This window comes from Scatophagus argus, chromosome 7 (assembly GCF_020382885.2).
Source record: "Scatophagus argus isolate fScaArg1 chromosome 7, fScaArg1.pri, whole genome shotgun sequence".
In the NCBI taxonomy this organism is placed as follows: Eukaryota; Metazoa; Chordata; class Actinopteri; family Scatophagidae; genus Scatophagus; species Scatophagus argus.
This window is the reverse complement of record NC_058499.1, coordinates 13,338,522-13,360,760: the sequence shown is the minus strand read 5'-3', so window position 1 is coordinate 13,360,760 and position 22,239 is coordinate 13,338,522. Positions and strand designations below refer to the sequence as shown.

General features: G+C 42.1%; 1 protein-coding gene across 3 annotated transcripts in view; it reads left to right on the top strand.

Annotated features, from left to right (window-relative positions):
- The window catches only part of grm3 (glutamate receptor, metabotropic 3), a 36,330-nt gene extending 16,041 nt beyond the window's left edge, over positions 1-20,289 (top strand). For all 3 annotated transcript variants that reach the window (XM_046392987.1, XM_046392988.1, XM_046392989.1), the window contains 10 exons: positions 772-915; positions 4,644-4,913; positions 5,386-5,998; positions 13,006-13,248; positions 13,356-13,545; positions 14,693-15,002; positions 15,109-15,302; positions 15,489-15,621; positions 17,071-17,248; positions 17,740-20,289. In XM_046392987.1, the coding sequence (XP_046248943.1) occupies positions 772-915; positions 4,644-4,913; positions 5,386-5,998; positions 13,006-13,248; positions 13,356-13,545; positions 14,693-15,002; positions 15,109-15,302; positions 15,489-15,621; positions 17,071-17,248; positions 17,740-17,816 (2,352 nt within the window). In that variant the 3' untranslated portion in view covers positions 17,817-20,289. The remainder of the gene's footprint in view (positions 1-771; positions 916-4,643; positions 4,914-5,385; positions 5,999-13,005; positions 13,249-13,355; positions 13,546-14,692; positions 15,003-15,108; positions 15,303-15,488; positions 15,622-17,070; positions 17,249-17,739) is intronic.
- The last annotated feature ends 1,950 nt before the right edge of the window (positions 20,290-22,239 follow it).

The following is a 22,239-nucleotide window of genomic DNA, read 5'->3' as shown; positions in this document are numbered from 1 at the left end:
GAAATAAAAGCTCATTTAGAGCATTTGTTCTCCAAGAGTGTTGAGCTGTGTCTGCATTTACCCATGAATGCTATTAACAAACAATTTAATTAATTAATTTGTAAAGTGAGGTGCTGTGTCAGTCATAAAAATTCAAGTGTTTCCATTTTGAATCAAGTGAATCTATGGAGGCTATTAAAAGGTAATATTCAGGCAAAGTAAATGCACCTCAAAATTCTGTTTTATCTACTATGGGTAAAGGATGGCTGCCTCAAATGATAACAACAAATCCTTGATGAGAAATAGAGATTGAAGCAATTTGCATTGAAGGAAATGAGCCACATATAAAAAAAGACAGCACTTTCCCTCAGGGATTGTTATCTTCAAAAAATATATTGTATCTCATTGCATAGCTATTTAGGGATGATGCATCTAGTGATCTTATATAACAAGCTCTTTGACTGATTGCATAAACCCTGGATTCTTGACGTTTGGTTTCTTTAAATAAGTTGGAGCAATATGTTATAATGTGCCTTGGTCTCAGAGGAGTTAATTTTCAGTTTGGACCCTGTACTGAAAGTGCCCCTAGTGTAAAGCAAATTTTGTAGTCCCTTCAAAAAGATAGATATTTTTCCTTCTAAGAAAACTATCGGTTATGTTGCATATTTCTTAAAGAACATAATTCAAAGTGTTTCAAAGGCTGATGAGAATAAAAGAATAATATCAACCATATGGTACTCGTTATGTTGCACAGCATTTGATATGAAATATCTATGTGGATGTGTTTGCTAGGCTCTGGAGTTTGTAAGAGCCTCCCTCACCAAGGTGGACGACACAGAGTTCATCTGTCCAGATGGATCTTACGCTCTGCAGGAGGACAGCCCACTTGCAATTGCTGGGGTCATAGGTGGATCCTTCAGCAGCGTCTCCATACAGGTAACACACAGCATGTGGGTATATTATTAAAACAAACACATTTCGGTAATCATCAACTAATCCTAACGTCCTTGGTGGCTTTTTTTTTCATCTTTGACTCCTCCTTGCAAAAGTAACATAAGCAGCTGTATGAAAGCTGACTTCCAGTGACAGGGTAGTGCCAAGTGTGTCCACATCTGCCTTGCACATGTGTGTGTGTTTGTGTGTGTACTTATTTCTTTGAATCAAGTTTCATTGGTGTGTTCTTGTGCATCTCCCCAGCTCTTGTAGCTCTTGTCACAGAGCTGGGTAATTTGCATAGTTTAGCATAAAACCTCCTTCTCCCTTACTCCTCTGTGACTGCACAAAAGCATCCTCCTATCAGTCCTTAAATCCCTAATCTCTGCAACTGTCTCTCTGTCTTCTCTTCCTCAGTCTCTCTTTTTCTCTCTCTCTCCCATTTTATGTATTTCTCTTTTTTCGGCAACTTAAATCTTTGCTCTCTTCTTTCTCATCACAGCCTACTTCTCTTTTTTCTCCTTCTTTATATGCATTCAGAGGCACCCCTCGCGGCTATTTGGGGAGAGCTCAGTGTATGCTGACCTCAGCCCCCTTCCTTCTTCTCCTCCTCCTCCTCCTCCTTCCTGGGGCAGCCATTGTTAACACATCTGTTCCGTCTTCTTGTCCTTCATCACACATAATTATCCCTTGTTTTCTTGCAGCTTATTCTTGTTGCCCTTTGTTGCCTATGCTGTTATTTTTACCTGTCTTTTCTGAGGGCAGCAGTGTTTACGAGACCTGGACTGCGCTCTGCTTTCTGATCTCTTGCCAGTGAAGCTAATCCAGCTACTCCTTCATGCCGTTCTACTTGGCCAGTCTGTCTGTTGCTTCTAAATGAAGTCATAGGGAATTATTTTATGTTTAACTATGCACAACTAAACTCCAGTGTTTTGAAGGCATTTACATAGCAGGCATCATTCCTCCCCACCGTTCACACACATGCGTGTATGTGTGTCTGTGTGTGTGAGTATGTGTGTGTGACTTGCATTCCAAGCAGCAAACACACAGCAGCTCTCCACTGCACCAATTTTTCCTCCCTCTCTTTCATTTTTTCTGCTCGTCTCTCATATTCATCCCATTCCTACAGTACATCTCCCCTCTTTCTCTCCCACAAAAAGGGAGCCCCTTTCACGAACAGAGTAAACTCTCAGTGTCCCTGCAGACAGGCCTCTTAGCTAGCTGTAGTCATTGTTCAGTGGCAGGTAATGGAGCAATGCGGTTACATTTTGCAGCGTGACCTTCCCTGACATTTAAGTCAACTGCCATCTTAAAACCATAAAACCTGCCTGAAGTATGTAGCCATCTGTGTGTGTGTGTGTTTGTGTGTCTGTGTGTGTGTGTGTCAGTGCAGGTGTTTGTGTGCATGTCGACTTGCGCACATCTGTATATGTATACAAGTGCATTTCTAACCTTCTATATTATTAGTCTAATGAGATTCTGTCATGTTGTCAAAACAGCTCATCAACTGAGCTATGAATGAAATACAGAAAAGCCCAGAGTGATGCACTCTAAAAGGATTAAACTGCAGAGAGAACAGAATGGCTGTGTACTTTGTAATCAGTTGCGGGTGTGCATGTCTGATTGTGTATGTTTACATGTCGTTTGTGCACATGAGATTGTGTAGCAACTATATTTTCACTGTTTGTGTTGGCATCTGTGACTAAAATTGTAATGAAGAGAACATTAGCAAATCCTAATCAACAGTAAAAGGGAATATTATATGGACATCAGCAGACCCCAGATGATATCCATCACTAATGCATGAGTCAGTGATTTATTGAACGTGTGTGTGTGCGCGCGTGCGCCCGTGTGTGTGTGTGTATGCTCTATTTTGTGCTTCTTCTTGTGCCTACACTTTATCTTTTATTTTTAAATAATCACATTATGTGTGAAGCAATTTCTGTAAGCAGCAATCTTCTAAATATGTTCTAATTTTTCCCTTTGATGATAAAAAATACATTTATCAACAAATCAATACAATTATTTTTGAGGGTTTAATTTCCAAGTTTTTGTCAATGTGCCAGTCATTTTTGGTTAAACTTTTAATCCTTGCTTAACTGAATAGCTTAACATACATGGAAATCTGCTCTCCAATGCAGGCCAATTGGTCAAAGGGGAAAAACAACCACCAAAAAAGACAATAAAACTACCCCTGAAGTTGTCTTTAAATAATTGTGAGCAGTTGAGTTTTATTGCAGTTAATAATGTTGTTTTTGATATTTTTTTGACATTACTCACACTGCTGGCTGACAGTCCTTTAGCAGACATCTTTACTTGCCAGCTATTCCAAGAAGAAACTATCAAAGACACTAAAGAGTTTTTCTCCAGTGAGTGTTGCAAATGGTTCATTTGAGCTGCTTTTTGGGGTTTTGCTATAGTTTTTCTGGTCTCCATTGGACCACATTAGACACACGAAATCGTTACAAATTTTAACACTTTTGAACTTACTTCAGCATGTAGAATAACCAGTATTGATCAGAAATGTTCATCACCAGTTCATATATCGTGAATTCGGTTACCAGTGATCAGATCTGTACTCAGATAAAACTAATTATCGTGTCACTTGTCAAGCAGTCCAAGGGATGGACACATCCTTTGTGGCAGTATCTGGTAAAGCCATATAACAGAGAAATTGATAATTAATAGATTTAAGAAATAATAGTAATACATTAAAAAATTGTTTTTGTTTCTGAGATACTTCACCACTGCTGTGTATCCTCCAGTTTCTCACGTATCCTCCCATTTCCTGCTCTCTCTCTCTCTCTCTGTGTACTTGTAAGCTTCTTTCAAGTGCCCCATTAAATTAATTGTGCATCAATTGACTCTTTTTCTGCCACCTCTGAAAACATTTGCATTGTAAACACTACATGTAGCTGTCTGACTCTCATCGTAACTGGAGGTCAGTACTTGTTTACAGAAAATAGTTTTCAAAGCCCTTTACATAAATGAATGAGAGGTCAATGGGACAAACTGCAATGAGATTCAAAGACAACTAATCAAACTGAAAGACTGTAGAGCACAGATCTTCACCAGAGGAGTCTGGGGAACAGGGAGTAAAGTAGTGGTATGACAGTAGTGGAACGAAGCGAAGACAATGCGCAGGTTCCAAATGCCTGCAATGTAAAAATACCAACAAAAGAATACAAGATTCCAAACTTGATCACTTGTGTCACCAGAAATGTTTTTCAGGAATTGTGAATGACCGCAACCATGACTCCTTGAGTATACAAATATAACTATGCAAAATAAGGCTGATGGATCCAGAAGTATGCAAGATGAACTGATACACACATGACCAAAAGCATGATTCCCTCCAGACCTATGGCTGGTGGAAAAGAAATGCAGTGTTCATGCAAGTCAATAACAAAATTGTAATCAAAATGAGCCAAATCAAACCACGTCAGTCAGGCTTTTCCAAAATCCTGGAAAATATTGTTTAGTTTCTTATGCAAAATGTTGTTAGTCACTTTAACTAAAATGCATATCTCTCAAAAACCATGAACAACATTTTACTGTGTCATTTCAAGAAGATTCTTCAGCAGCATGGAGTCTTTGCAGTTTTTAACAAATTTCTTCCTTTAAAAAACTTCTTGATAAAGCATTGATAATTTTGCAAGTAGCTTAATTTCACAAGTCAAGGTTTGGAATTGAATGATTTATGTCTCATTTTACTGTATTTCTCCCATCAGGTTGCCAATCTTCTCAGGCTCTTTCAGATTCCTCAGATAAGCTATGCGTCGACCAGTGCCAAGCTCAGCGACAAGACCCGCTATGATTATTTTGCCCGCACGGTGCCTCCTGACTTCTACCAGGCCAAAGCTATGGCTGAGATTCTCCGGTTCTTCAACTGGACATATGTATCTACTGTGGCATCTGAGGGTGATTACGGTGAAACCGGTATAGAGGCTTTCGAACAAGAGGCACGCATGAGGAACATCTGCATCGCTACTTCAGAGAAGGTATGGCATGGAATAGAATAGTTTATTTCTCCATGATTATGAGCAACTACTGCTCAACACCAGATACCAAAAACCCCAACTTTAATTTGTAGTGTCACACCAATGTATGGCCCAAAAAGGCACCAGTAACAATGAATGGGGCACTAAATCTGTGAGCTTATGAAAGTTTGTCTCCATGTCTTATCTTGTCTTATGCACAAATGGGGTTTATATTACATGGTGTTATCAGTTGTGAACCAGAAAATTAAGGCTTATCTCCAAGAACTGGGTGCTTTCACAGTCACATTTTTCATCTCATTCGCTCCAGAGTTGGATGTTGATTTCAGAGGAAAGTACAGAAGGCATTTTTTGCTTATTTCTTCTTATGAATGATTCTAATATACGGTGATATAGGGACCTCAAATGTATTTTGGATCTAGAGGGAGCATTTACAATATATCTGTCATTATATTAGTTGCCTCATTCTGTCCAGGTGGGGCGTTCTAACGCTAAGAAGTCCTATGAAGCTGTGATCCGTCAGCTCCTCCAGAAGCCAAATGCCCGTGTGGCCGTCCTCTTCCTGCGCAGTGATGATGCCAGAGAGCTTCTGGCAGCTGCTGCCAGGCTTAACACCTCCTTCATCTGGGTGGCCAGTGATGGCTGGGGTGCACAGGAAAGCATTGTCAAGGGAAATGAGGTCACTGCTGAAGGAGCCATCACACTTGAGCTGGCTGCCAATCCCGTGCCAGAATTCAATCAATACTTCCTCAGCCTGAACCCTAGCAAAAATAATCGCAATCCTTGGTACAGGGAATTCTGGGAGCAGCGGTTCCAGTGCTCCTTGCTTGGTGGAGGAGCAGGAGGAGGTGTTGGATTGGGAGAGACACCTCTCCCGCCATGTGACAAGGACTTGTCGATGGACAAGAGTAACTTTGAACCAGAGTCCAAGATCATGTTTGTGGTGAATGCTGTGTACGCCATGGCCACTGCCCTTCATAATATGCAACGAAGCCTGTGCTTCAACACCACTAAGCTGTGCGACAGCATGAAGGCACTGGATGGGCGCAAACTCTACAGGGATTACATCCTTAATGTCAGCATCACAGGTAAGAGAGTTGCAGCATGGCAGACGGAGTGAAGAATCCTAGATAAGGTGTTCAAGGTGGACTTAGAGTGAAAAGAAGCGAGTGTTGGAGAGAAAGTTGGAGAGGAATGGGGAGAGATAGCAAGAAATAGACAGGAATGTGCCTAGTTAACAGTCCTCTCATGAACAACACAGGGATGTTGTCCTTCTCCTCAGCCAAAGCAGCCAAACCACAGAACATAAAAGTACTGAGACAAATCCGCTTAATTGCTATGTATCGTCAGAGCCAGCCTGCCATTGACACCTATTACCCGTGCGTAATTGATACGACACTACAAAGTTGCTTTGAGGAATGAGAGCTGCAGTTAATCCGTCAGCCATATTCTTCTCTTTTGCACTAATGAGATTGTGTGTGTTATAATAGCTCCTATAGCAAGCTGCCTGTCTGTCTGTCAGTCTCTGTAGAGTTGGGAGAGAGGAGACAGAGGATTGGCTTGACTGACAGATGGCGTACAAAGGAAGCGTTATAAATAAACTGCTGTGTCTCGGGGACTGACACAGGTTTAGAGGTGCTTATTCCTCCCCCAACCGTGACCAGGAGCAGACTTCAAAACAGCCAGACAAACAGAACTAACACGGCAGCTTTGCCACGGGACGCTGGGGAGAGAGCAGGAGGGGTGGATGGAGGACCAAAGAATGGCATCACCTACGGAGGGAGGGGGAAGAAACTCACAGATAAGACTGACAGGCAGACTAAAATGAGAAAAGAGAGCTTGGGATAAGGTAAAAGGGAGTAAGACGGAAAAAGAGATAGGGAGGGAAGGAGGGGAGAAACAAGGGAGCACTGAGGCAATGCCGGAGTGGGACAGTGTGCGTCAGCAGAAGACGAGGATTCTCTTTGAAATTCTCCATCTTCATTTCTGCTACAAATCAAAGGACTAGGAGCATTTCTGCCTGAGAGGAGAGAGACAGAAAGAAGGAAAGAGAGAGAAAGAGTGCAAGTAGGATAGAGAGGGAAAGAGAGGGAGAAAGAGGAAATAATCAAGGCGATTGCAGTCACAGCCTCTGGTTGGCACATATGATAACCACTCCCTCATAGGATGCATAGAGAGAGGGACGGAATAGATATGCAGATTCACACATAGAAAGTTTAAAAATACTGTGGAGTGAGTCGGGGACGGGTGGAAGTGTGAATCCCGCTGTGACTTCCCTACGTTTCTATGTATGATCATCTTTCTCCCTTACACTCTCTTCTCCCGCTGTTCCTCCCATCCATTCACTACTGATGCATGTCCATGAGACGCATGTCTTCACACTGCAGCAGGGAAAGAGTAGCAGCATGTTCAAGGATCCTGAGTTTGTTACAGCTCAGCGTCAGCGCGACAGTGACAGCATGGCAAACAGCTGTATCAGTAAAAAAATAAAAAAATAATACATTCAAAGAATCTGTGTCTTCTACAACAATGAGAACATGGTAGAGTTAAACTGGGAGGTGTAGCCGTGTTTGGTTTGAGTTGTTGGTCGGCTCCGAATGATGCCCTCACACTGCTGAACATATACGTCTTTCCAAGTATGTAAGGAAGGAGCTGAGGTGAGTTGAGGTTGAATGTGGGGTATAAATACTGCAGCATCACCATCCGCAGTGCTCTCAGTCTGAACTGTAGCAGACGGAAAACCAACACTGTTCAGCGCTCTCTATCTCTCTCCTGTCTCCTTCTGTTGCACACATATGCATGTTCATTATACAGTCATTACGTTGCATCAAATTTTTATCTCACCTTTATCTTCATGTTTCCCAGCGCGCTGATTTAATACCCTGTCTTTAGCTTTACATTCCTAACACAGCCGACTCTGAATGTGATAAGGCTGGTTTTGTTGTCTGTTACTGACAGCGTATGTGGTGCACTGAGGCAGTATGTTGTGTGGTTAGGAGTGTGTTTTCATACGCCGCTCTCTTCATCTAGTCTCATCTCCCTAGTTGCTATGGTAATGAAGCCGACTCTATTGCCAATTGTTGAAGTGATCTGGTAGATCATGGGAACTGCTCCCCACCAACTAGTAATAGACACAGGGGCACATTTGTGCATTTTTATGAGGCCTCACTACGTGCAAATACACACACACACATGCATCCAGACATACACACAAGAGACACATACACAAACACGTGCAAAAGAGTCAGCTTTTTTACAAAGAGACAGCTTGAAATGCTTGTTTTTTTTTACCAGCATGAAATTGCAGACACCACCAACCCACACACTTCTCAAAGCCATCATTCAACTCCCACCCACCCACCTCCCCGATCTGCAGCAAACATATCAGTATATACACACATGCACGCAGTCTTCTGTTCAAATAGTGGTGATAGATGTGATATTCCCCTTTCTCTGCGCTTTTGTGTGTGTGTGTGTGTGTGCGTGTGTGTGTGTGTGTGTGTGTGTGTGTGTGTGTGTGTGTGTGTGTGTGTGTGTTAGCAGAGGCGGTGTGCCTTTAGGGCCATATTGAGCAGAGAGCTTACTGCAACGTTTAGATGCTAGAGAACAACCTTCACTCCTCTCCCTCATTTTCTCCTCGCACTTCCTCTGTCTCTCCATCTCTGTCACTCCCCGTCTCTCTTTCTCTCACTTCTCATCACTCTATCTCTGTATATCTCTTTCTTTCTCCATTCTCTTTCTCACCCAGAGTGTCTTACTCTCTCTCTACATTCAAAACAGCACATCCCACTCAGACTTCACAAGGTTGCTCTCCTGCCTCCACCGCCTCTCTGCGCCGGTCTGTTCCTCCATTTCTTCATTCTGCTCATCCCTCCATCCATCCTTCACCTTTACTCTATTGATTCTTCCGTCTAAAGGCTTTTCACCATCCACCTATGTCTCTGCTACCGTCAAATCACTTTCTTGTGTTTCTCTTTTACTATCTCCTCTCTTTTTTCTCATATTCTTCTCCCCATTCTCCCTTGTCACTTCATTCCTTTCTTTGCCCTTATCTTGTCTCTCAGCTGATCCTCCCTCCCAGCATCCCCTGCTTTTGGCTTGCCGTTCCTCTTATTGTCTCCCCTATCTCGCCACCTTTCTTTCTGTCAAGCCTCAGCTCTCTACTGCTGCACCTGTCCTCCTATACATTTCTCTCCCTTCTTCCAGACTTCCTTCTCTCAGCCCTATCTGTCCTCTGTTCCCCTGCGGCTTTTTGGTCCGTGGCCGAGGCAGTGCCTCTGTCCCCACGGACCAAATCTGCCGGGAGAACAAATATAGCTGATGTGATCTGTCTCTGTGTGCATTTGTGACATGTGAGTGCATCCCGTGTCCATATCTGTATATGCACGGTGTGTGTGTGTGTGCGGGTGTGTGTCTCTGTGGGGCACAGATGTGGAAGGTCATCAACCCTCTGAAGGAAGAAAAAGAGGGACAAGAAAGGTTGGTCACACCATTAGCATGCAGAGCTGTAGTATCTTTCTGTTTTACCTGGAACAGATGTACAGTACAGATCTACATGCAGCGTGTACTGAAGGGAATGAAGGGAATTGATGCTTGATATGTAATTGTATATTCACTAGTCAGTAAGTAATCAACTGCCAGCTTTTGAATTTTTAGTCAAACACTCACACAAAGAAAAGATTTGATGTCTTCATGTGAGTCTGTTTATCTCTCTCTCTCTCTCTCTCTCTCTCTCTCTCTCTCCCCCTCTCCCTCTCTCTCTCTCTCTCTCTCTCTCTCTCTCTCTCTCTCTCTCTCTCTCTCTCTCTCTTTTTCTCCTTGCCTTTAATACCCACAATCTGCCGTGGGCTTCACTTTAGCCCGACATGGCCAAGAACATAATTAATTTCATAGCATCTGAATGAAAAGCCTGTTTTCACTCTGCGTCTAATTAAGCTAGAATAATAAGGTGTTTCTCAAGTTAGTGAGAATGCTAAAGTATCTCACAAAAATTAAGGATCTGGAGGGCTGCATTAGAACAGCAGTTCATCTCACCTAACTTTGTTTGCTTTTTTATTATTATTTATTATTATTTTTGTACTGTTATTTGTTTTATATTCTGGGGCACCAGCTAAATAATAAAAATAATCACAAAAATAAAGACTAGATTTTGGTTGGCAGTGCAATGAATCCTCTCGGATAAACAGCAGTATATTCACAGCTGGAGAAGCTTGCACCTTTGGATGCCAGTGGCTGGAAAGTCACTCAGAGCTGCAAGTAATGCCGAGAGCCGAGCCTGCTGAGGGCCTTAGCTGGGCTGAACCAGCAGGAAGTGTTGTATGGATGAGGATACACAGAATCATCAGTCATCACTGTTGTAGGACTTAAGTTGAGTTATAGTATACATTAAGACACCACAGGAAAGCCTGTAAGCTGCTGTTAGAAAGCAGTCGCCAGTTTCAATTCTTCAAATGATCACATTGGTTCAGTTCATGGTTCATTAAAGTTACATCACACAGAATCATGCTGTAGAAATGTAGCTGGGGGACACACGTCCTTTTCAGTCCTCCCATTCGCCTATTGCGCGTCTGCTGAAATTCAAATGCTTTTTAACCATGCTAGGTACATGGCTGTAAGGATGGCAACATCAGTCTGTTGGTCCACCATTTTGGTCCAGGTTGAAATATCTCAACACCATTGGATGGACAATAATCAAACTTTGTTTATTTATCTAGAGGCTTGGTTCTGATCATCTTGTTTTTCCTGCTGTAAAACTAGCAGGTGAAATTATTCACTTATCCTACCCCAATGATTTTGGTGATCTTCCAACATTTCTTCTAGTGCCAGTCACTTGATGAACTGCCATGAAATTTGGTACACACATTGATGATCCCCTCAGGGGGATTGTAATAACATTAGTGATTCCTCAACATTAACTTCAAAAAGCAGAATCATCATTTTAATTTTTTGTTTTGCCCAGTACTTTGGTTTATGACCAAATAACTGCAAAAGCTAACTCTCCCATCAGCCTCTGATGTATTTTGAGTGTTATCATGCTAACAAGCTAAACTAAGATGGTGAACACACCAGTGTTGAGGTTACTGAGTGTCTTCCACCAGTCAAGGACCTGGTATGCTTGTCTCAGCTCTCTGCAGTCACCACAGGAGTCTTGGTGGCCTTCGCCAGCTCTAACTTGCACCCTCATACACTTTTGTGATTAGCTGCTGTGTCACATCAGCAAGGTCTCATTCTTGGAGTCTGCTGCTCTTTGAATGTGATCTGTAAGAGAGTCAAGGACAATTCAGTGCCCTCAAATGGGTCTGTAGGCTAATGCTGTTATCTCTTTAGTCTGTATTACACATAATTACTGCATACAGCTAATTAGGCTTCTGCACACATCTAGGGTCCTAATAAGGTGCAGTTATGATAATTAGCTAGTGGCAAAGTGTTTCTGTGAGTGTGCATGGGTGTCTAAGAGGAGGAGGCATGGCTTGTCTTATTGCTTGGTGTTATTAGCAGACTTTATTATCTGCCAACTTTCAGTGTAATGGATTCATAAGTCTTCCTCGTCTGAAGATATTATCAGCACCTTCTTAGTGAAATCATTTTTATTTAGCTGTCACCTAAACATTTAGTCCCGAAATCCAAAGAAGACTTGACACTTAAAATTTCCTGTGACAGAGAGAGAAAGGAGAAAGATAGAGGGTTGTGCTGTCTCTGTGATTTATGGATTTCATAAACCCTAACCCCCTCTGCTTCCATCTGACACGCCATTCTTCTCTGAACACACTGAGCTTTCACAACAATAGCACAGCTTTAGCCCTCGTCAGTGTTGCAAGCACGTACACACACACACATACACAAACACACACGTTCAAACACACGCATCACTAACAGCAGGGTCAGAGCTTTGGTTCTGTCAGCACAGCCTCCCACAGCGCTCAGAGCAATACCTTAACCATCACACTATAAAGTAAAACCTAATGGAGCTTCCACAGGCGTGTGCATGCACAACCTCGCACAAGCACATACACACTTACCAAACCAGCAGCTTATTTACGAACTGTTTTGATTCATCCCACTGACCTCAAGCTGTACATTTGGAGAAAGAATTTGGCCTGTGATTTCTGCAGTTACCCAATAACACAGAGATATGAGGAAGGCAGCACAGTGTCATTAATGCTGCGCTACACTGAGGACAGAAAGCCTTGTTATACATTGAAGAGTGAGGCTTTGTAAACCCAGTGTATGCTGCGCTATCCCCAGCCACATCATCATTTGACAGGGGAGGTAGAAGCATATAATGCTTAGCCCTGTACAGTGTGTCAGCAGCTCAGAGTTGATTGCTCTGCTGTAAGGACAGAAGTGGCACTGTAGGAGTGACATACACTTTGTCTGCATCAAAATGACCAGCTGTCAGCACTGTCAGGTCCTACGCTGCCTGAAAGAAGTTTTTTTTCCCTAGTCCATAGCCGCTTTTCTCCTTGGGTTGTTTTTAATGGTTTCACCATCCTGCCAATTTTACAACATCTTCTGTTCCCACATCCTCAGGCAAGATTGTAATCCTTTCATAACAACTTGTATACAAACCAATTTGGCAGTTTCAGCAATGTACCTCACTCACATGAGAGACCCAGAGGCTAATTCCATCAGTGTGTGGGTAGCTATAGCACTGCCCAGGGATTCAGTCCTGTGTCTTCATGCCTGTATGACTTTATGGGCAATTTGTTAATGATGCATTTGGTAATAATCTTTGTCAGATCAGAGTTTAGAGCTGCGTTTCTGTTTCTATGTGACCTTGGGGAAGGATGGAGGGCCATTGATGCACACCGACATCACCAGGCATAGAAGGCATTTATAGCCTCTTAGCAAATACTTTTGTCACTGGCTGGTCTTCAATAATGAAAACACTATTATAATGCCCTTCACTGTCTGTTCTGGCCTCCTAAGATTTAACTGACCATGGCTTATTGTCTCTATTCTCACTGCTGCTTTTAAGAGGGGTCAATGAGAAATCAATGGGATGATTGTTTGTAATTGTTTAGCTTTAATCTCCTTTTTCCACTCGTCTTATCACTTTCTTTTCCACTCTTTGTCTCCTCTTACACCCCTCCAGCCCCTTTTGCTCCTCCAGGCAGTGAGACAGTCGTGAAGTTTGATTCCCAGGGAGATGGCATGGGCCGCTACAATATCTTCAGCTACCAGCGCTCTGTTGATCGTTACGGTTACGTGCCAGTAGGTGAATGGGCAGAGAGTCTGAGTCTGAGCAGTGATCTGATTCACTGGCCCAGAGAAGTGGTGCCCACCTCGCAGTGCAGCGACCCCTGTGAACGAAATGAGATGAAGAAAATGCAGGCAGGTAGGAGAAAATATTCCTTCTCATCATAGCAACACATTATACCAAGCAGCAGTGTCTTTAGAAAAGGCAGACTGTCACACTCTGCTGTTCATATTTCTATCTCCCAGGTGAGTACTGCTGCTGGATCTGTACAGCCTGTGAGCCTCATGAATACCTGGCTGATGAGTTCACCTGCTCACCATGTGCACCTGGTCAGTGGCCCACTGATGACCTGACGTCCTGTTATGACCTTCCTGAGGACTACATTATGTGGGAGGATGCCTGGGCCATTGGGCCAATTACTATCGCCTGTGTAGGGTGAGTGATAAAGGGCTGTCAACATGATGTCAGTTTCTTACTGGTGTTTAGAGAAGTGTATGTGTGTGTGTTTGTGTGTTTGTGTGTGTGTGTGGATGTTAGGATGGGGGAAGGGAATTGACCATCTGCCAAACCTCTCCCCTGAACAGTGATTGTCGATTGTTCAATAATAGCTTAGCAACTATAACAACCTGCCTGTTGATTTTTGCACATGCTGAAGCAGTGTGCGTGAGGCTCTCTTAAGAGCAATACTCAGTAATTAAAGAGCTTGCAGGGTGGAATTTTTCTAGCATTTTCAAAACCAAAAACAGAGTGGCAAATTGCAAGATATTAATTAAAAAATGTTCAATGTTCTGTTTAAACATAAGCTATGATTTTTATGTACTGTTTACTGCCTACAGTAACAGTGCATTACTTTCATACTTTCAAGGCCAAGGAGCCCATTATTTGCTTACTACATTAGCTTGTGTCTTTACAGATTGTTCATGACTACCATATAGGGCTGTAATGGGATCTTTTGAGACAGTGAGATAGTAACATAACCCTATAGTCTGGCAGTTTGCCACTCTGAAACAGTCATTATTGCTGTTAGCATGGTTGTTAGCCACCCTTGATCCCATGATGCCTTTGGCTGAGCCTGTTGACCAATTAGAGGCTGTGTTCCTGACTTCCCATACAATCAGAGTCTGTGACAGTTCTTACTTCAAAATTAGTTGTCAGCTAGGAATGAGAAACTTGCGTTTGCATTCCTTTGTCTGAAGTCAAGGGCCCATTGTTTCAAACATTACTAAGAAATGTAAGTGTTAAATCTGCCACCATTAAACTGTGTGTGTGTGTGTGTGTGTGTGTGTGTGTGTGTGTGCCATGGGAGAAATGAAAGCTTGGCAGTAACTAACAGTGGTGGGGCTTAGTGTCAAGCGAGGCTTAGTTTTAGACTCATCTTTTATTCGCTTTCATTGTGCTTTTCCATATCATATATTGTGATATGGGCCTATACTGATATTGGAAGGTTATCTGATTATTATGATATATTTAGTTAGACAGCTCAGCCCTATTTGTGTAATAGCATGCTGTAAACACCTATTGTAAATGTGACGTCATGAAGCTGCTTGTCTGTTTGATTACAACCCCCCACCCCTGTCCACAGGTTCATGTGCACAGGTCTCGTGTTCTGGGTGTTTATCAGACATAACCACACACCACTGGTGAAAGCTTCAGGCAGAGAGCTATGTTACATTCTCCTCTCTGGAGTCTTCATGTCCTACGCCATGACTTTCCTCTTTTTGGCCAAACCTTCTCCTGCCATCTGTGCCCTGCGGCGTCTCGGTCTAGGCACGTCATTTGCTGTCTGCTACTCCGCCCTTCTTACCAAAACCAACAGAATTGCCAGGATTTTCAGTGGCGTGAAAGATGGAGTGGGTGCAGCAAGGCCACGCTTCATTAGCCCGTCCTCTCAGGTGAGTGATTGCAGCATCATGTCCATCCATCTGCATCAGTCAGATGGATGGACAGGCAGACAGTGGATCCTGATGACCTAACTACTTCTTCTCCCTGGTTTCCCAGGTGTTCATCTGTTTGAGTTTAATCTCAGTCCAGTTAGTCATGGTGTCAGTGTGGCTGCTGCTGGAAGTCCCCGGGACAAGGCGCTTCACGTTGCCGGAGAGACGACAGACTGTCATCCTAAAGTGTAATGTACGCGACTCCAGCATGCTGTTGTCACTGGGATATGATGTGCTCCTGGTCATCCTGTGTACTGTGTAAGTGTTTCATCACTGGTGTGATGATGTTGGTTTGCCATCACACTTGCGTAAAAGGTTGTTTCGGGGCAACATTTCTTTCAATTCCAAACATTTGGTTTTTGTAACAACAATTATTGCATTTGAGTAGGTGAGTTTTTTCAGGAGTTATCAATATAATTTAGAAATACAATTCTCTTCTTCTAGGTATGCCTTCAAGACCAGGAAGTGCCCTGAGAACTTCAACGAAGCCAAGTTTATTGGATTCACCATGTACACGACCTGTATAATTTGGCTGGCATTTCTTCCCATTTTCTATGTTACATCCAGTGACTACAGGGTATCTTCTTGAACACACAAACAATACACACGCAAAAATGCTTTTAGGAGGACTTTGCATTGACCTATTTGCTGTTATGTAATCCTGATTCTAACAATAACAGCTACACGTCTAACCCCAACTTAATGTAACCCAAATCTTATTCACTTTCTTGGAGTTAGATCTGAAGAGTGATACCAGTCTCATGTCTTCTCATCTAACTCTAAAATAAGAAAGCATAGCTCCCAAAATGACAGATTATTTTCCTGTGTCCAAAATGTGATGATTTACCTTCTGGGGATCTTTCTTTTTAGTTTTTTTTTTTTTCTGGTCTGCACTCTATAGTTGCAAAACAGTGACTGCACAGGTGTAGTGGCAGCTTAAACAATTTGCCAAATCTCACATCCTTCTGGCAAATTTCCCAGCTCTGCAGAATTCGGATGACAAACAGACAGGCTCTGTCAAACTGCTGACACATGTCCAGATTTAACAGCAAAGGAAAGTCAGTGTTCACCTGATCCATACAAATCTTAAGCAGACACACAAACTCTAAACACACACTTCCACAAACACACACACAGTGCACTCTATCAAAGGGCATAAGAGAGGAGTGCTGATGCCAGGGCAGCTCATTTGATCCCTGCAGAAAAACAGCTCTCTCTCTCTCTCTCTCTCTCTCTCTCTCTCTCTCTCTCTCTCTCTCTCTGCTGTGAAGTGAGCATCTCTTTGGCCTTGTAATCTGACTTTAAGATTAGTCAGGTAGAGGCATTGCATCACCAACATGCACAACCACCCACTCACACACACATATAAGAATATACGGACACAGATTAGATGTTGAAGGGCCGGTTGCTTACATGCCTCTGTGTACAGTACTGTGGTTTTACTGTGGTTATTCAGCCCCGTCTCTTTAACAATGCTCAGCTACAAAAAAATTACACACATTAATGACATGACAACCTGAAAAACAAATAAAGCATACACCTCTGCAGACCTACATAAGATTGTATTTAGCATTGATTTTGTACGATGAATCATGCAGAATGAAGTTAAAGCTGAGAAACTGTTTAGCTTGGCCTCTGCGATCTCCGCTGATTAAGTCTTTTATTGATTTATCATGTAATTGTTATCCTCTGGACTGTTGCAAGATAACAAAGTCTGCCAGTAAAGAGTTATACTCTTACTTTACAGGCCTCATTGGCACTGTGTACATATAGTGATTGGTTAATTACATTTTTATGCTCCATATTTATCTACTGTTTATCGAACAGGCTTCAGTTTGTTATTGTGTCATTCTCTGTTAAGCACTGTGTAATAGTCATTCAGAGAATGCCTTTGAAATATGTTCATTATTACAGATTATTATCATAGAATTAGCTCTTAACGGCAATTACATTGAACCACATTAGCATAAGACTTATCCATCAAAGTCTGGACACTAATTACTGTCTCATCCCGTTTCCTCTGCAGGTTCAGACCACTACTATGTGTATCTCAGTCAGCCTGAGTGGATTTGTGGTCCTGGGCTGTATGTTTGCTCCTAAGGTCCATATCATCATGTTTCAGCCCCAGAAGAATGTGACCAGCCACAGGCTTAACCTCAATCGCTTCAGTGTCAGTGGGGCTGCCACCACATACGCATCTCATGGTAGGTTACATGCAGTTACCTCATTTTTAAAGAGACAGGGCTGAGAGCAGCAGCTTTTTTATTATGCCTCTGACAAATGGATGTTTTCAACATTCAGTATTCAGCACGATGGACAGGCCTGTGTTTTGCCATAGGGGACATAACATTTTTTAAAAATAGCAAGGTGTTTGTTTTTTGTGTGTTTCTGTATTTTGTATAGAACAGCCTTGAAAAGTCTTACATAACTATATATATATATATATATAAAGTTGAAGGTAATGCATGATCAACAAATTCAGTCATGAGCTAGTTAGATGGTAAAGAACAGCATCCTGCTGACAGAGCTGCACTGTTGAGTCACACAGAGATGCCAAGTATACGCCTAAGAAGCAACTGGAATTTTTGACTGGATCAAAAAAAAATTTTGGTAGCATGCATCATTAACTGAGGAAAGTTTTTATAAATGATCTTTATGCACAATCCCCTTTTTCTTCTTTTTTTATTCTGTCTAGCTTCTGTCAGCGCTCACCACGTCCCAACCGTGTGCAACGGGAGAGAAATTGTTGACTCCACCACTTCCTCCCTGTGACCACATCCAGTCCAGTCTCTAAATCTGCCCTGCGACTGTTAGCCAATCCATGAACATTATCCCCCCTCGGCCATCATTCCCCACCTTATTCATGCACACACACAGCGTATACCCCCACATGCACATACACACATGTGTACATATACACACAAATACACGCACAAACAGACAAACCAACAAACTTCCTTGTGGACTAGAACTGTATTGTTTCACAAATGTAGAAAGTGTGTAACTATAATTAAATTATTTTCTAGGGATGTACATAAATGGAATCAACATTGTTGTAAGTAGAGAAACAAAAGAACAAAAAAAGTTTTTAGGAGGAATTTTTGGAGCCTTTGTTTTTGATAGCTTTGTTATGATGCAGTGTAAATAGACATGCGCTTAATAATCATGGTAGGAGGGTGTGTGTCCCTCAGTCTGGATGCACATCCGTGGCTCTGCTTGCCTCGTCTGCAATATCCCACAGACTTTTTATTCTCATGCTTTTTTGTAGGTCTCATTGTAATAACCAATTACGTATGCATTTCTATTGTGTATCTGTACATTTGTATATTATACTACTGATGGTTCAAACAGCACAATGTTGACAGTCTAGTCATCCTACAATGAATGTGGACAAAAGGATAAACTGGATAGGATTAGATGGTTGAAATGGACATGTACAATAATCCATCAAACACATCAACTGTAGATTTATCAGATTTGCTTTCCATCCTAGATCTGCATAAAGAACCCACTGTGGCTGTTTTTGCTGGAAAAATATGTTTTGCTTTTGATACAAGTGTTCATTTTTCTATTTCTAATCATGGAATCCCTTTATCTAAATGGCCATAGTTGCAGACATGTGTTCACCAAAGCAACAGTGTGTTCACTCCCACTCTGCTGTTTCCTAAGAGGATTGTTGTAATGGATTGCTAATAACTAATAGCAGGGCTGAAAATCATTTCTTTTACCTCAAAACTGTCACATACAGATAGCACTGCGATAATTCCGTCAAAGAGAAAACAAACTGATGTCTTACTCGGTAATTATGAATTTGTACTCAAATGATTTGGACACTAATGAAGGGAAACTATCTGCTTTGGTGAACACGTGTTGAATTTTTCCAACTACAGGGGAGTAGCAGCTTACAGTATGTTTTGTTTCCCATAATACAATATGTAGTGATGTTTTGAATTTGGCTATGTGCCTTATTGTATGTTTTATAGCGCTCCAGGTAGATGTTGTAAGAGATCAGTTTTACATTGCCATCTGCAAATCCCTGCTTGGTAAATGTAAAAGTGACCCCAGTAATAGAGTACATGTTTCAGGCCAACACAGTGCTAGTTAGTTTTATTCCTTACCAAGCCTTCTGCCATTGATTACCTGAAGTGTTGAAACAGTGAATCTGAGGAATCCTTGGGTGAAAATGACTTTCTCTACCCCCCCTTCTTTGTCCAATCTGTGATTTTAAAAAAAAAACACCTGACACCTGACACCAATCGCACTGATTTTACGTTACATTTACATTACAGCTTAGTGGCTCCGATAAAAGAAGGAAGGGGAAGAGAAACTCTTAAACCATTAAGATGAAGTCATTGACTCGTCGACTTACTGAAGTGTGCAGTTTACATGTCTGTGTTAAATGTGTTGACGTTGAGAGGCACAGTGGAGCAGCTGGCTTCAGCAGCCCCAGAGAGGCTCACGAGAGGAAGCAGAGCACACAATGTCAGCTGCTGGCAGATCCCAACGAACAAAAGGATATTAAGAGTAGATCTCATATGCATAACATATATGACATTTATAAGCATACAGACCCATCAAAGTCTCTGTTTGTGGCTGTATAATGTGACAGACTCTCTGCTGTCAGTTATGAGATAGGAGTAAAATGACAAAAAGGTTTTTATAAGAAAATCGAAATAGCCTAAATTACTAATTTTGTGTTACAGCATATTTTATTTTAGAGTGGTCTGTCATGCAAGAATTTATTGCATTTAGAATCATAGTAAATTATTAACAAACTGGTCTTAAATGGTTACGTATTATAATATGCTGTCTAAAATAAAGTGTGACTGTTATACTTGATATTTCTGACAAAATATGTGATCAGAATCACTTATTTGTTTCCCCAGACAAATATTTCAAATCAAGCTTCTTCATGTTAAAATTCACATAGTAGATACATTCATCTCTTGACCGGTTCTTGTGCAGCCGGTCTCCGACAGCATCCTATGATTATCACACTGAATGATAGATTGAAAGAATTTTAGAGGATGCGCCAAGACAGCCGACCTACATTGGGGTGTGTGTGTTAGGTGCAGAGAGCAGGAGGAGAGAGTGATGTGGCAGAGCAGAGGGGAGCTGCTGCTGCTGGATTATGTAAAGCACTCCCACAGCCCAGAAGTCACAGCGCCTCTATGGAAGCTCAAAGCATCTCAGAGATTCACAGCCTTTGTTAGCAGAAGGCTTAGCCATCCACTCAGTGGTTCTGCTCCCACAAGATGCACCCTGCATGGCAGGTTGCTACGGACAACCACCACCACATCCGCTGCCGGAATGTCTATTTGTCTGCATGAAGGGGAGGGTGGGAGGAGGGGTGAGGAGAGGGCAAAAGAAGAGGAATAGAGAGAGAAAAATCGGGGTGCTGGTTGTGATTCAAATTGGCAGTGACCGGTGGGATTTGGCTCAGCAAGCTCCAGTACTCTACTCCCAGCTTTTAATAGTCGCACAAACAGAGCACTTAACCCTGATTCTCCTCTCATTTAGTTCGGGGACCGGTCTCTGATAGAAGTCTCACACTCTTTCTCTGACCCTCTCTCTGTTAATCCTCCTCACCCTTCTGACCTTTTTCCCTGCCACCAGGTCCGCCTCATTTCGCCTCTGTGTGTGAAACTTGCTGCCGATTCGGTCTCAGCCAAGACCACCTAAAGTCGTACCAACAGACTGATAGCCCACACTTAGACTGAAGCACTCAGATCTGGGTGACCACTGCAGCACATGCCAACCAGGCAGCCTTGAGGAGGCTGTAAAAGGGATAAGGGCACCTTAGTTAAGGCAGTGGAAGAGCATATGGGAAAATGAAAACAGTATTCAGATGTAAAGACAATACATCACCTTTCTCGCTACAGCACACTCAGTTTATCATCTCATGTACCCACTAACTCTCTGTGGCTTCCTTAATTGGCTTTACTCATGAATATCCCTTTCAAACAGCAAACCATCCACTACGGACATCGTTTTTCTATTCAGCCTCTGCCAACTGCCATGTGCTCTACAAAGGTCTCTGTGCTGTATCCCCCTGCTATACAACAAAATGTGTCCTAGGGCCCTGAGCTTTGAAACAAGGCAGGATCTCTGCAATGAAATGAAGCTGAATTCAAGCTGAACGGTGGAACTGATCGATCACAAAAAGCAATAGTTCCGTGTTTATGATACGTGCAATAATAAGGCTGTGATGACATCATAATAAATAACAACAAGGAAACAGTTGGTGTTGTCTGCTTGTCCTTCTGTGTCTCGTATGTCCTGCTCAGAAAAAGTAGTTCAGTGTGAACTACTAGACTCTACAAATCTCAGCTGAAATCTAAACGTTAAACACAAGCGTGGATAGATTTGTCTCTTCAGCAACATTAACTGCCCCTGTCCACCACTTTCACACACGGGTTCTATTCATAGTGTTGGTTTGGCATATGCTGAAAGATGTCTCTAACACTCCTGCCTAATCTGTTCCCTAAGTGAAGGCACTCCAATTAAACCATCTACTGGAGTGCTCCCCGCCTTAGGACAAAGCACTCCAGTGTGTAGGCTCCCTCTCTCCAACAAGGAAGGAAAATATAAACAAAAAAGAGAGAAATAAAAATTTTAGATTTAAAAAGATAGAAATAAACATGGTGAAAGAAAAAAGGGAACATTTAGGGCAGCATCTGGCAACAGTTTTTTGTATTACACAAGGAATGCAGTCTGACACACTGTGTTAGAGTGAGTTCTTTGCAAAAAGTAGATGTCAGCTTGTTGATTCAGTTCATGAAAACATTGCAGATACTGCAGGTACTACATGTTCCTGTCTCTTATTTCAAGCTAAATCACTCTGCCTACAGGTTGATGCTTAACTCTTCTATTAGTAGCCGAGCAATGATTGCCCTCTTGTGGTAGGTACAGGTCATTACATAAATAATCTTCTTGCACAAGATAAACAGCCAGGAAATTCCATCACTGCAACAGGTGTGTTAAACTGGCTAGCAGTGGTGTAAGAAGTTCTCAGATCTTAATATTAATACAAAAAAAATACCTGTATAAAAGTATCCTGCAATCAAATTCTACTGAAGTAAGTGTTCTGCCAGAAATATGTGCTTGAAGAATCAAAAGTAAAAGCACAAAAACAAAAATAAGTGATTAAAATCTAAGATGAAATTGAAAAATTTAAAAAGTTTTTTCGCAGTAT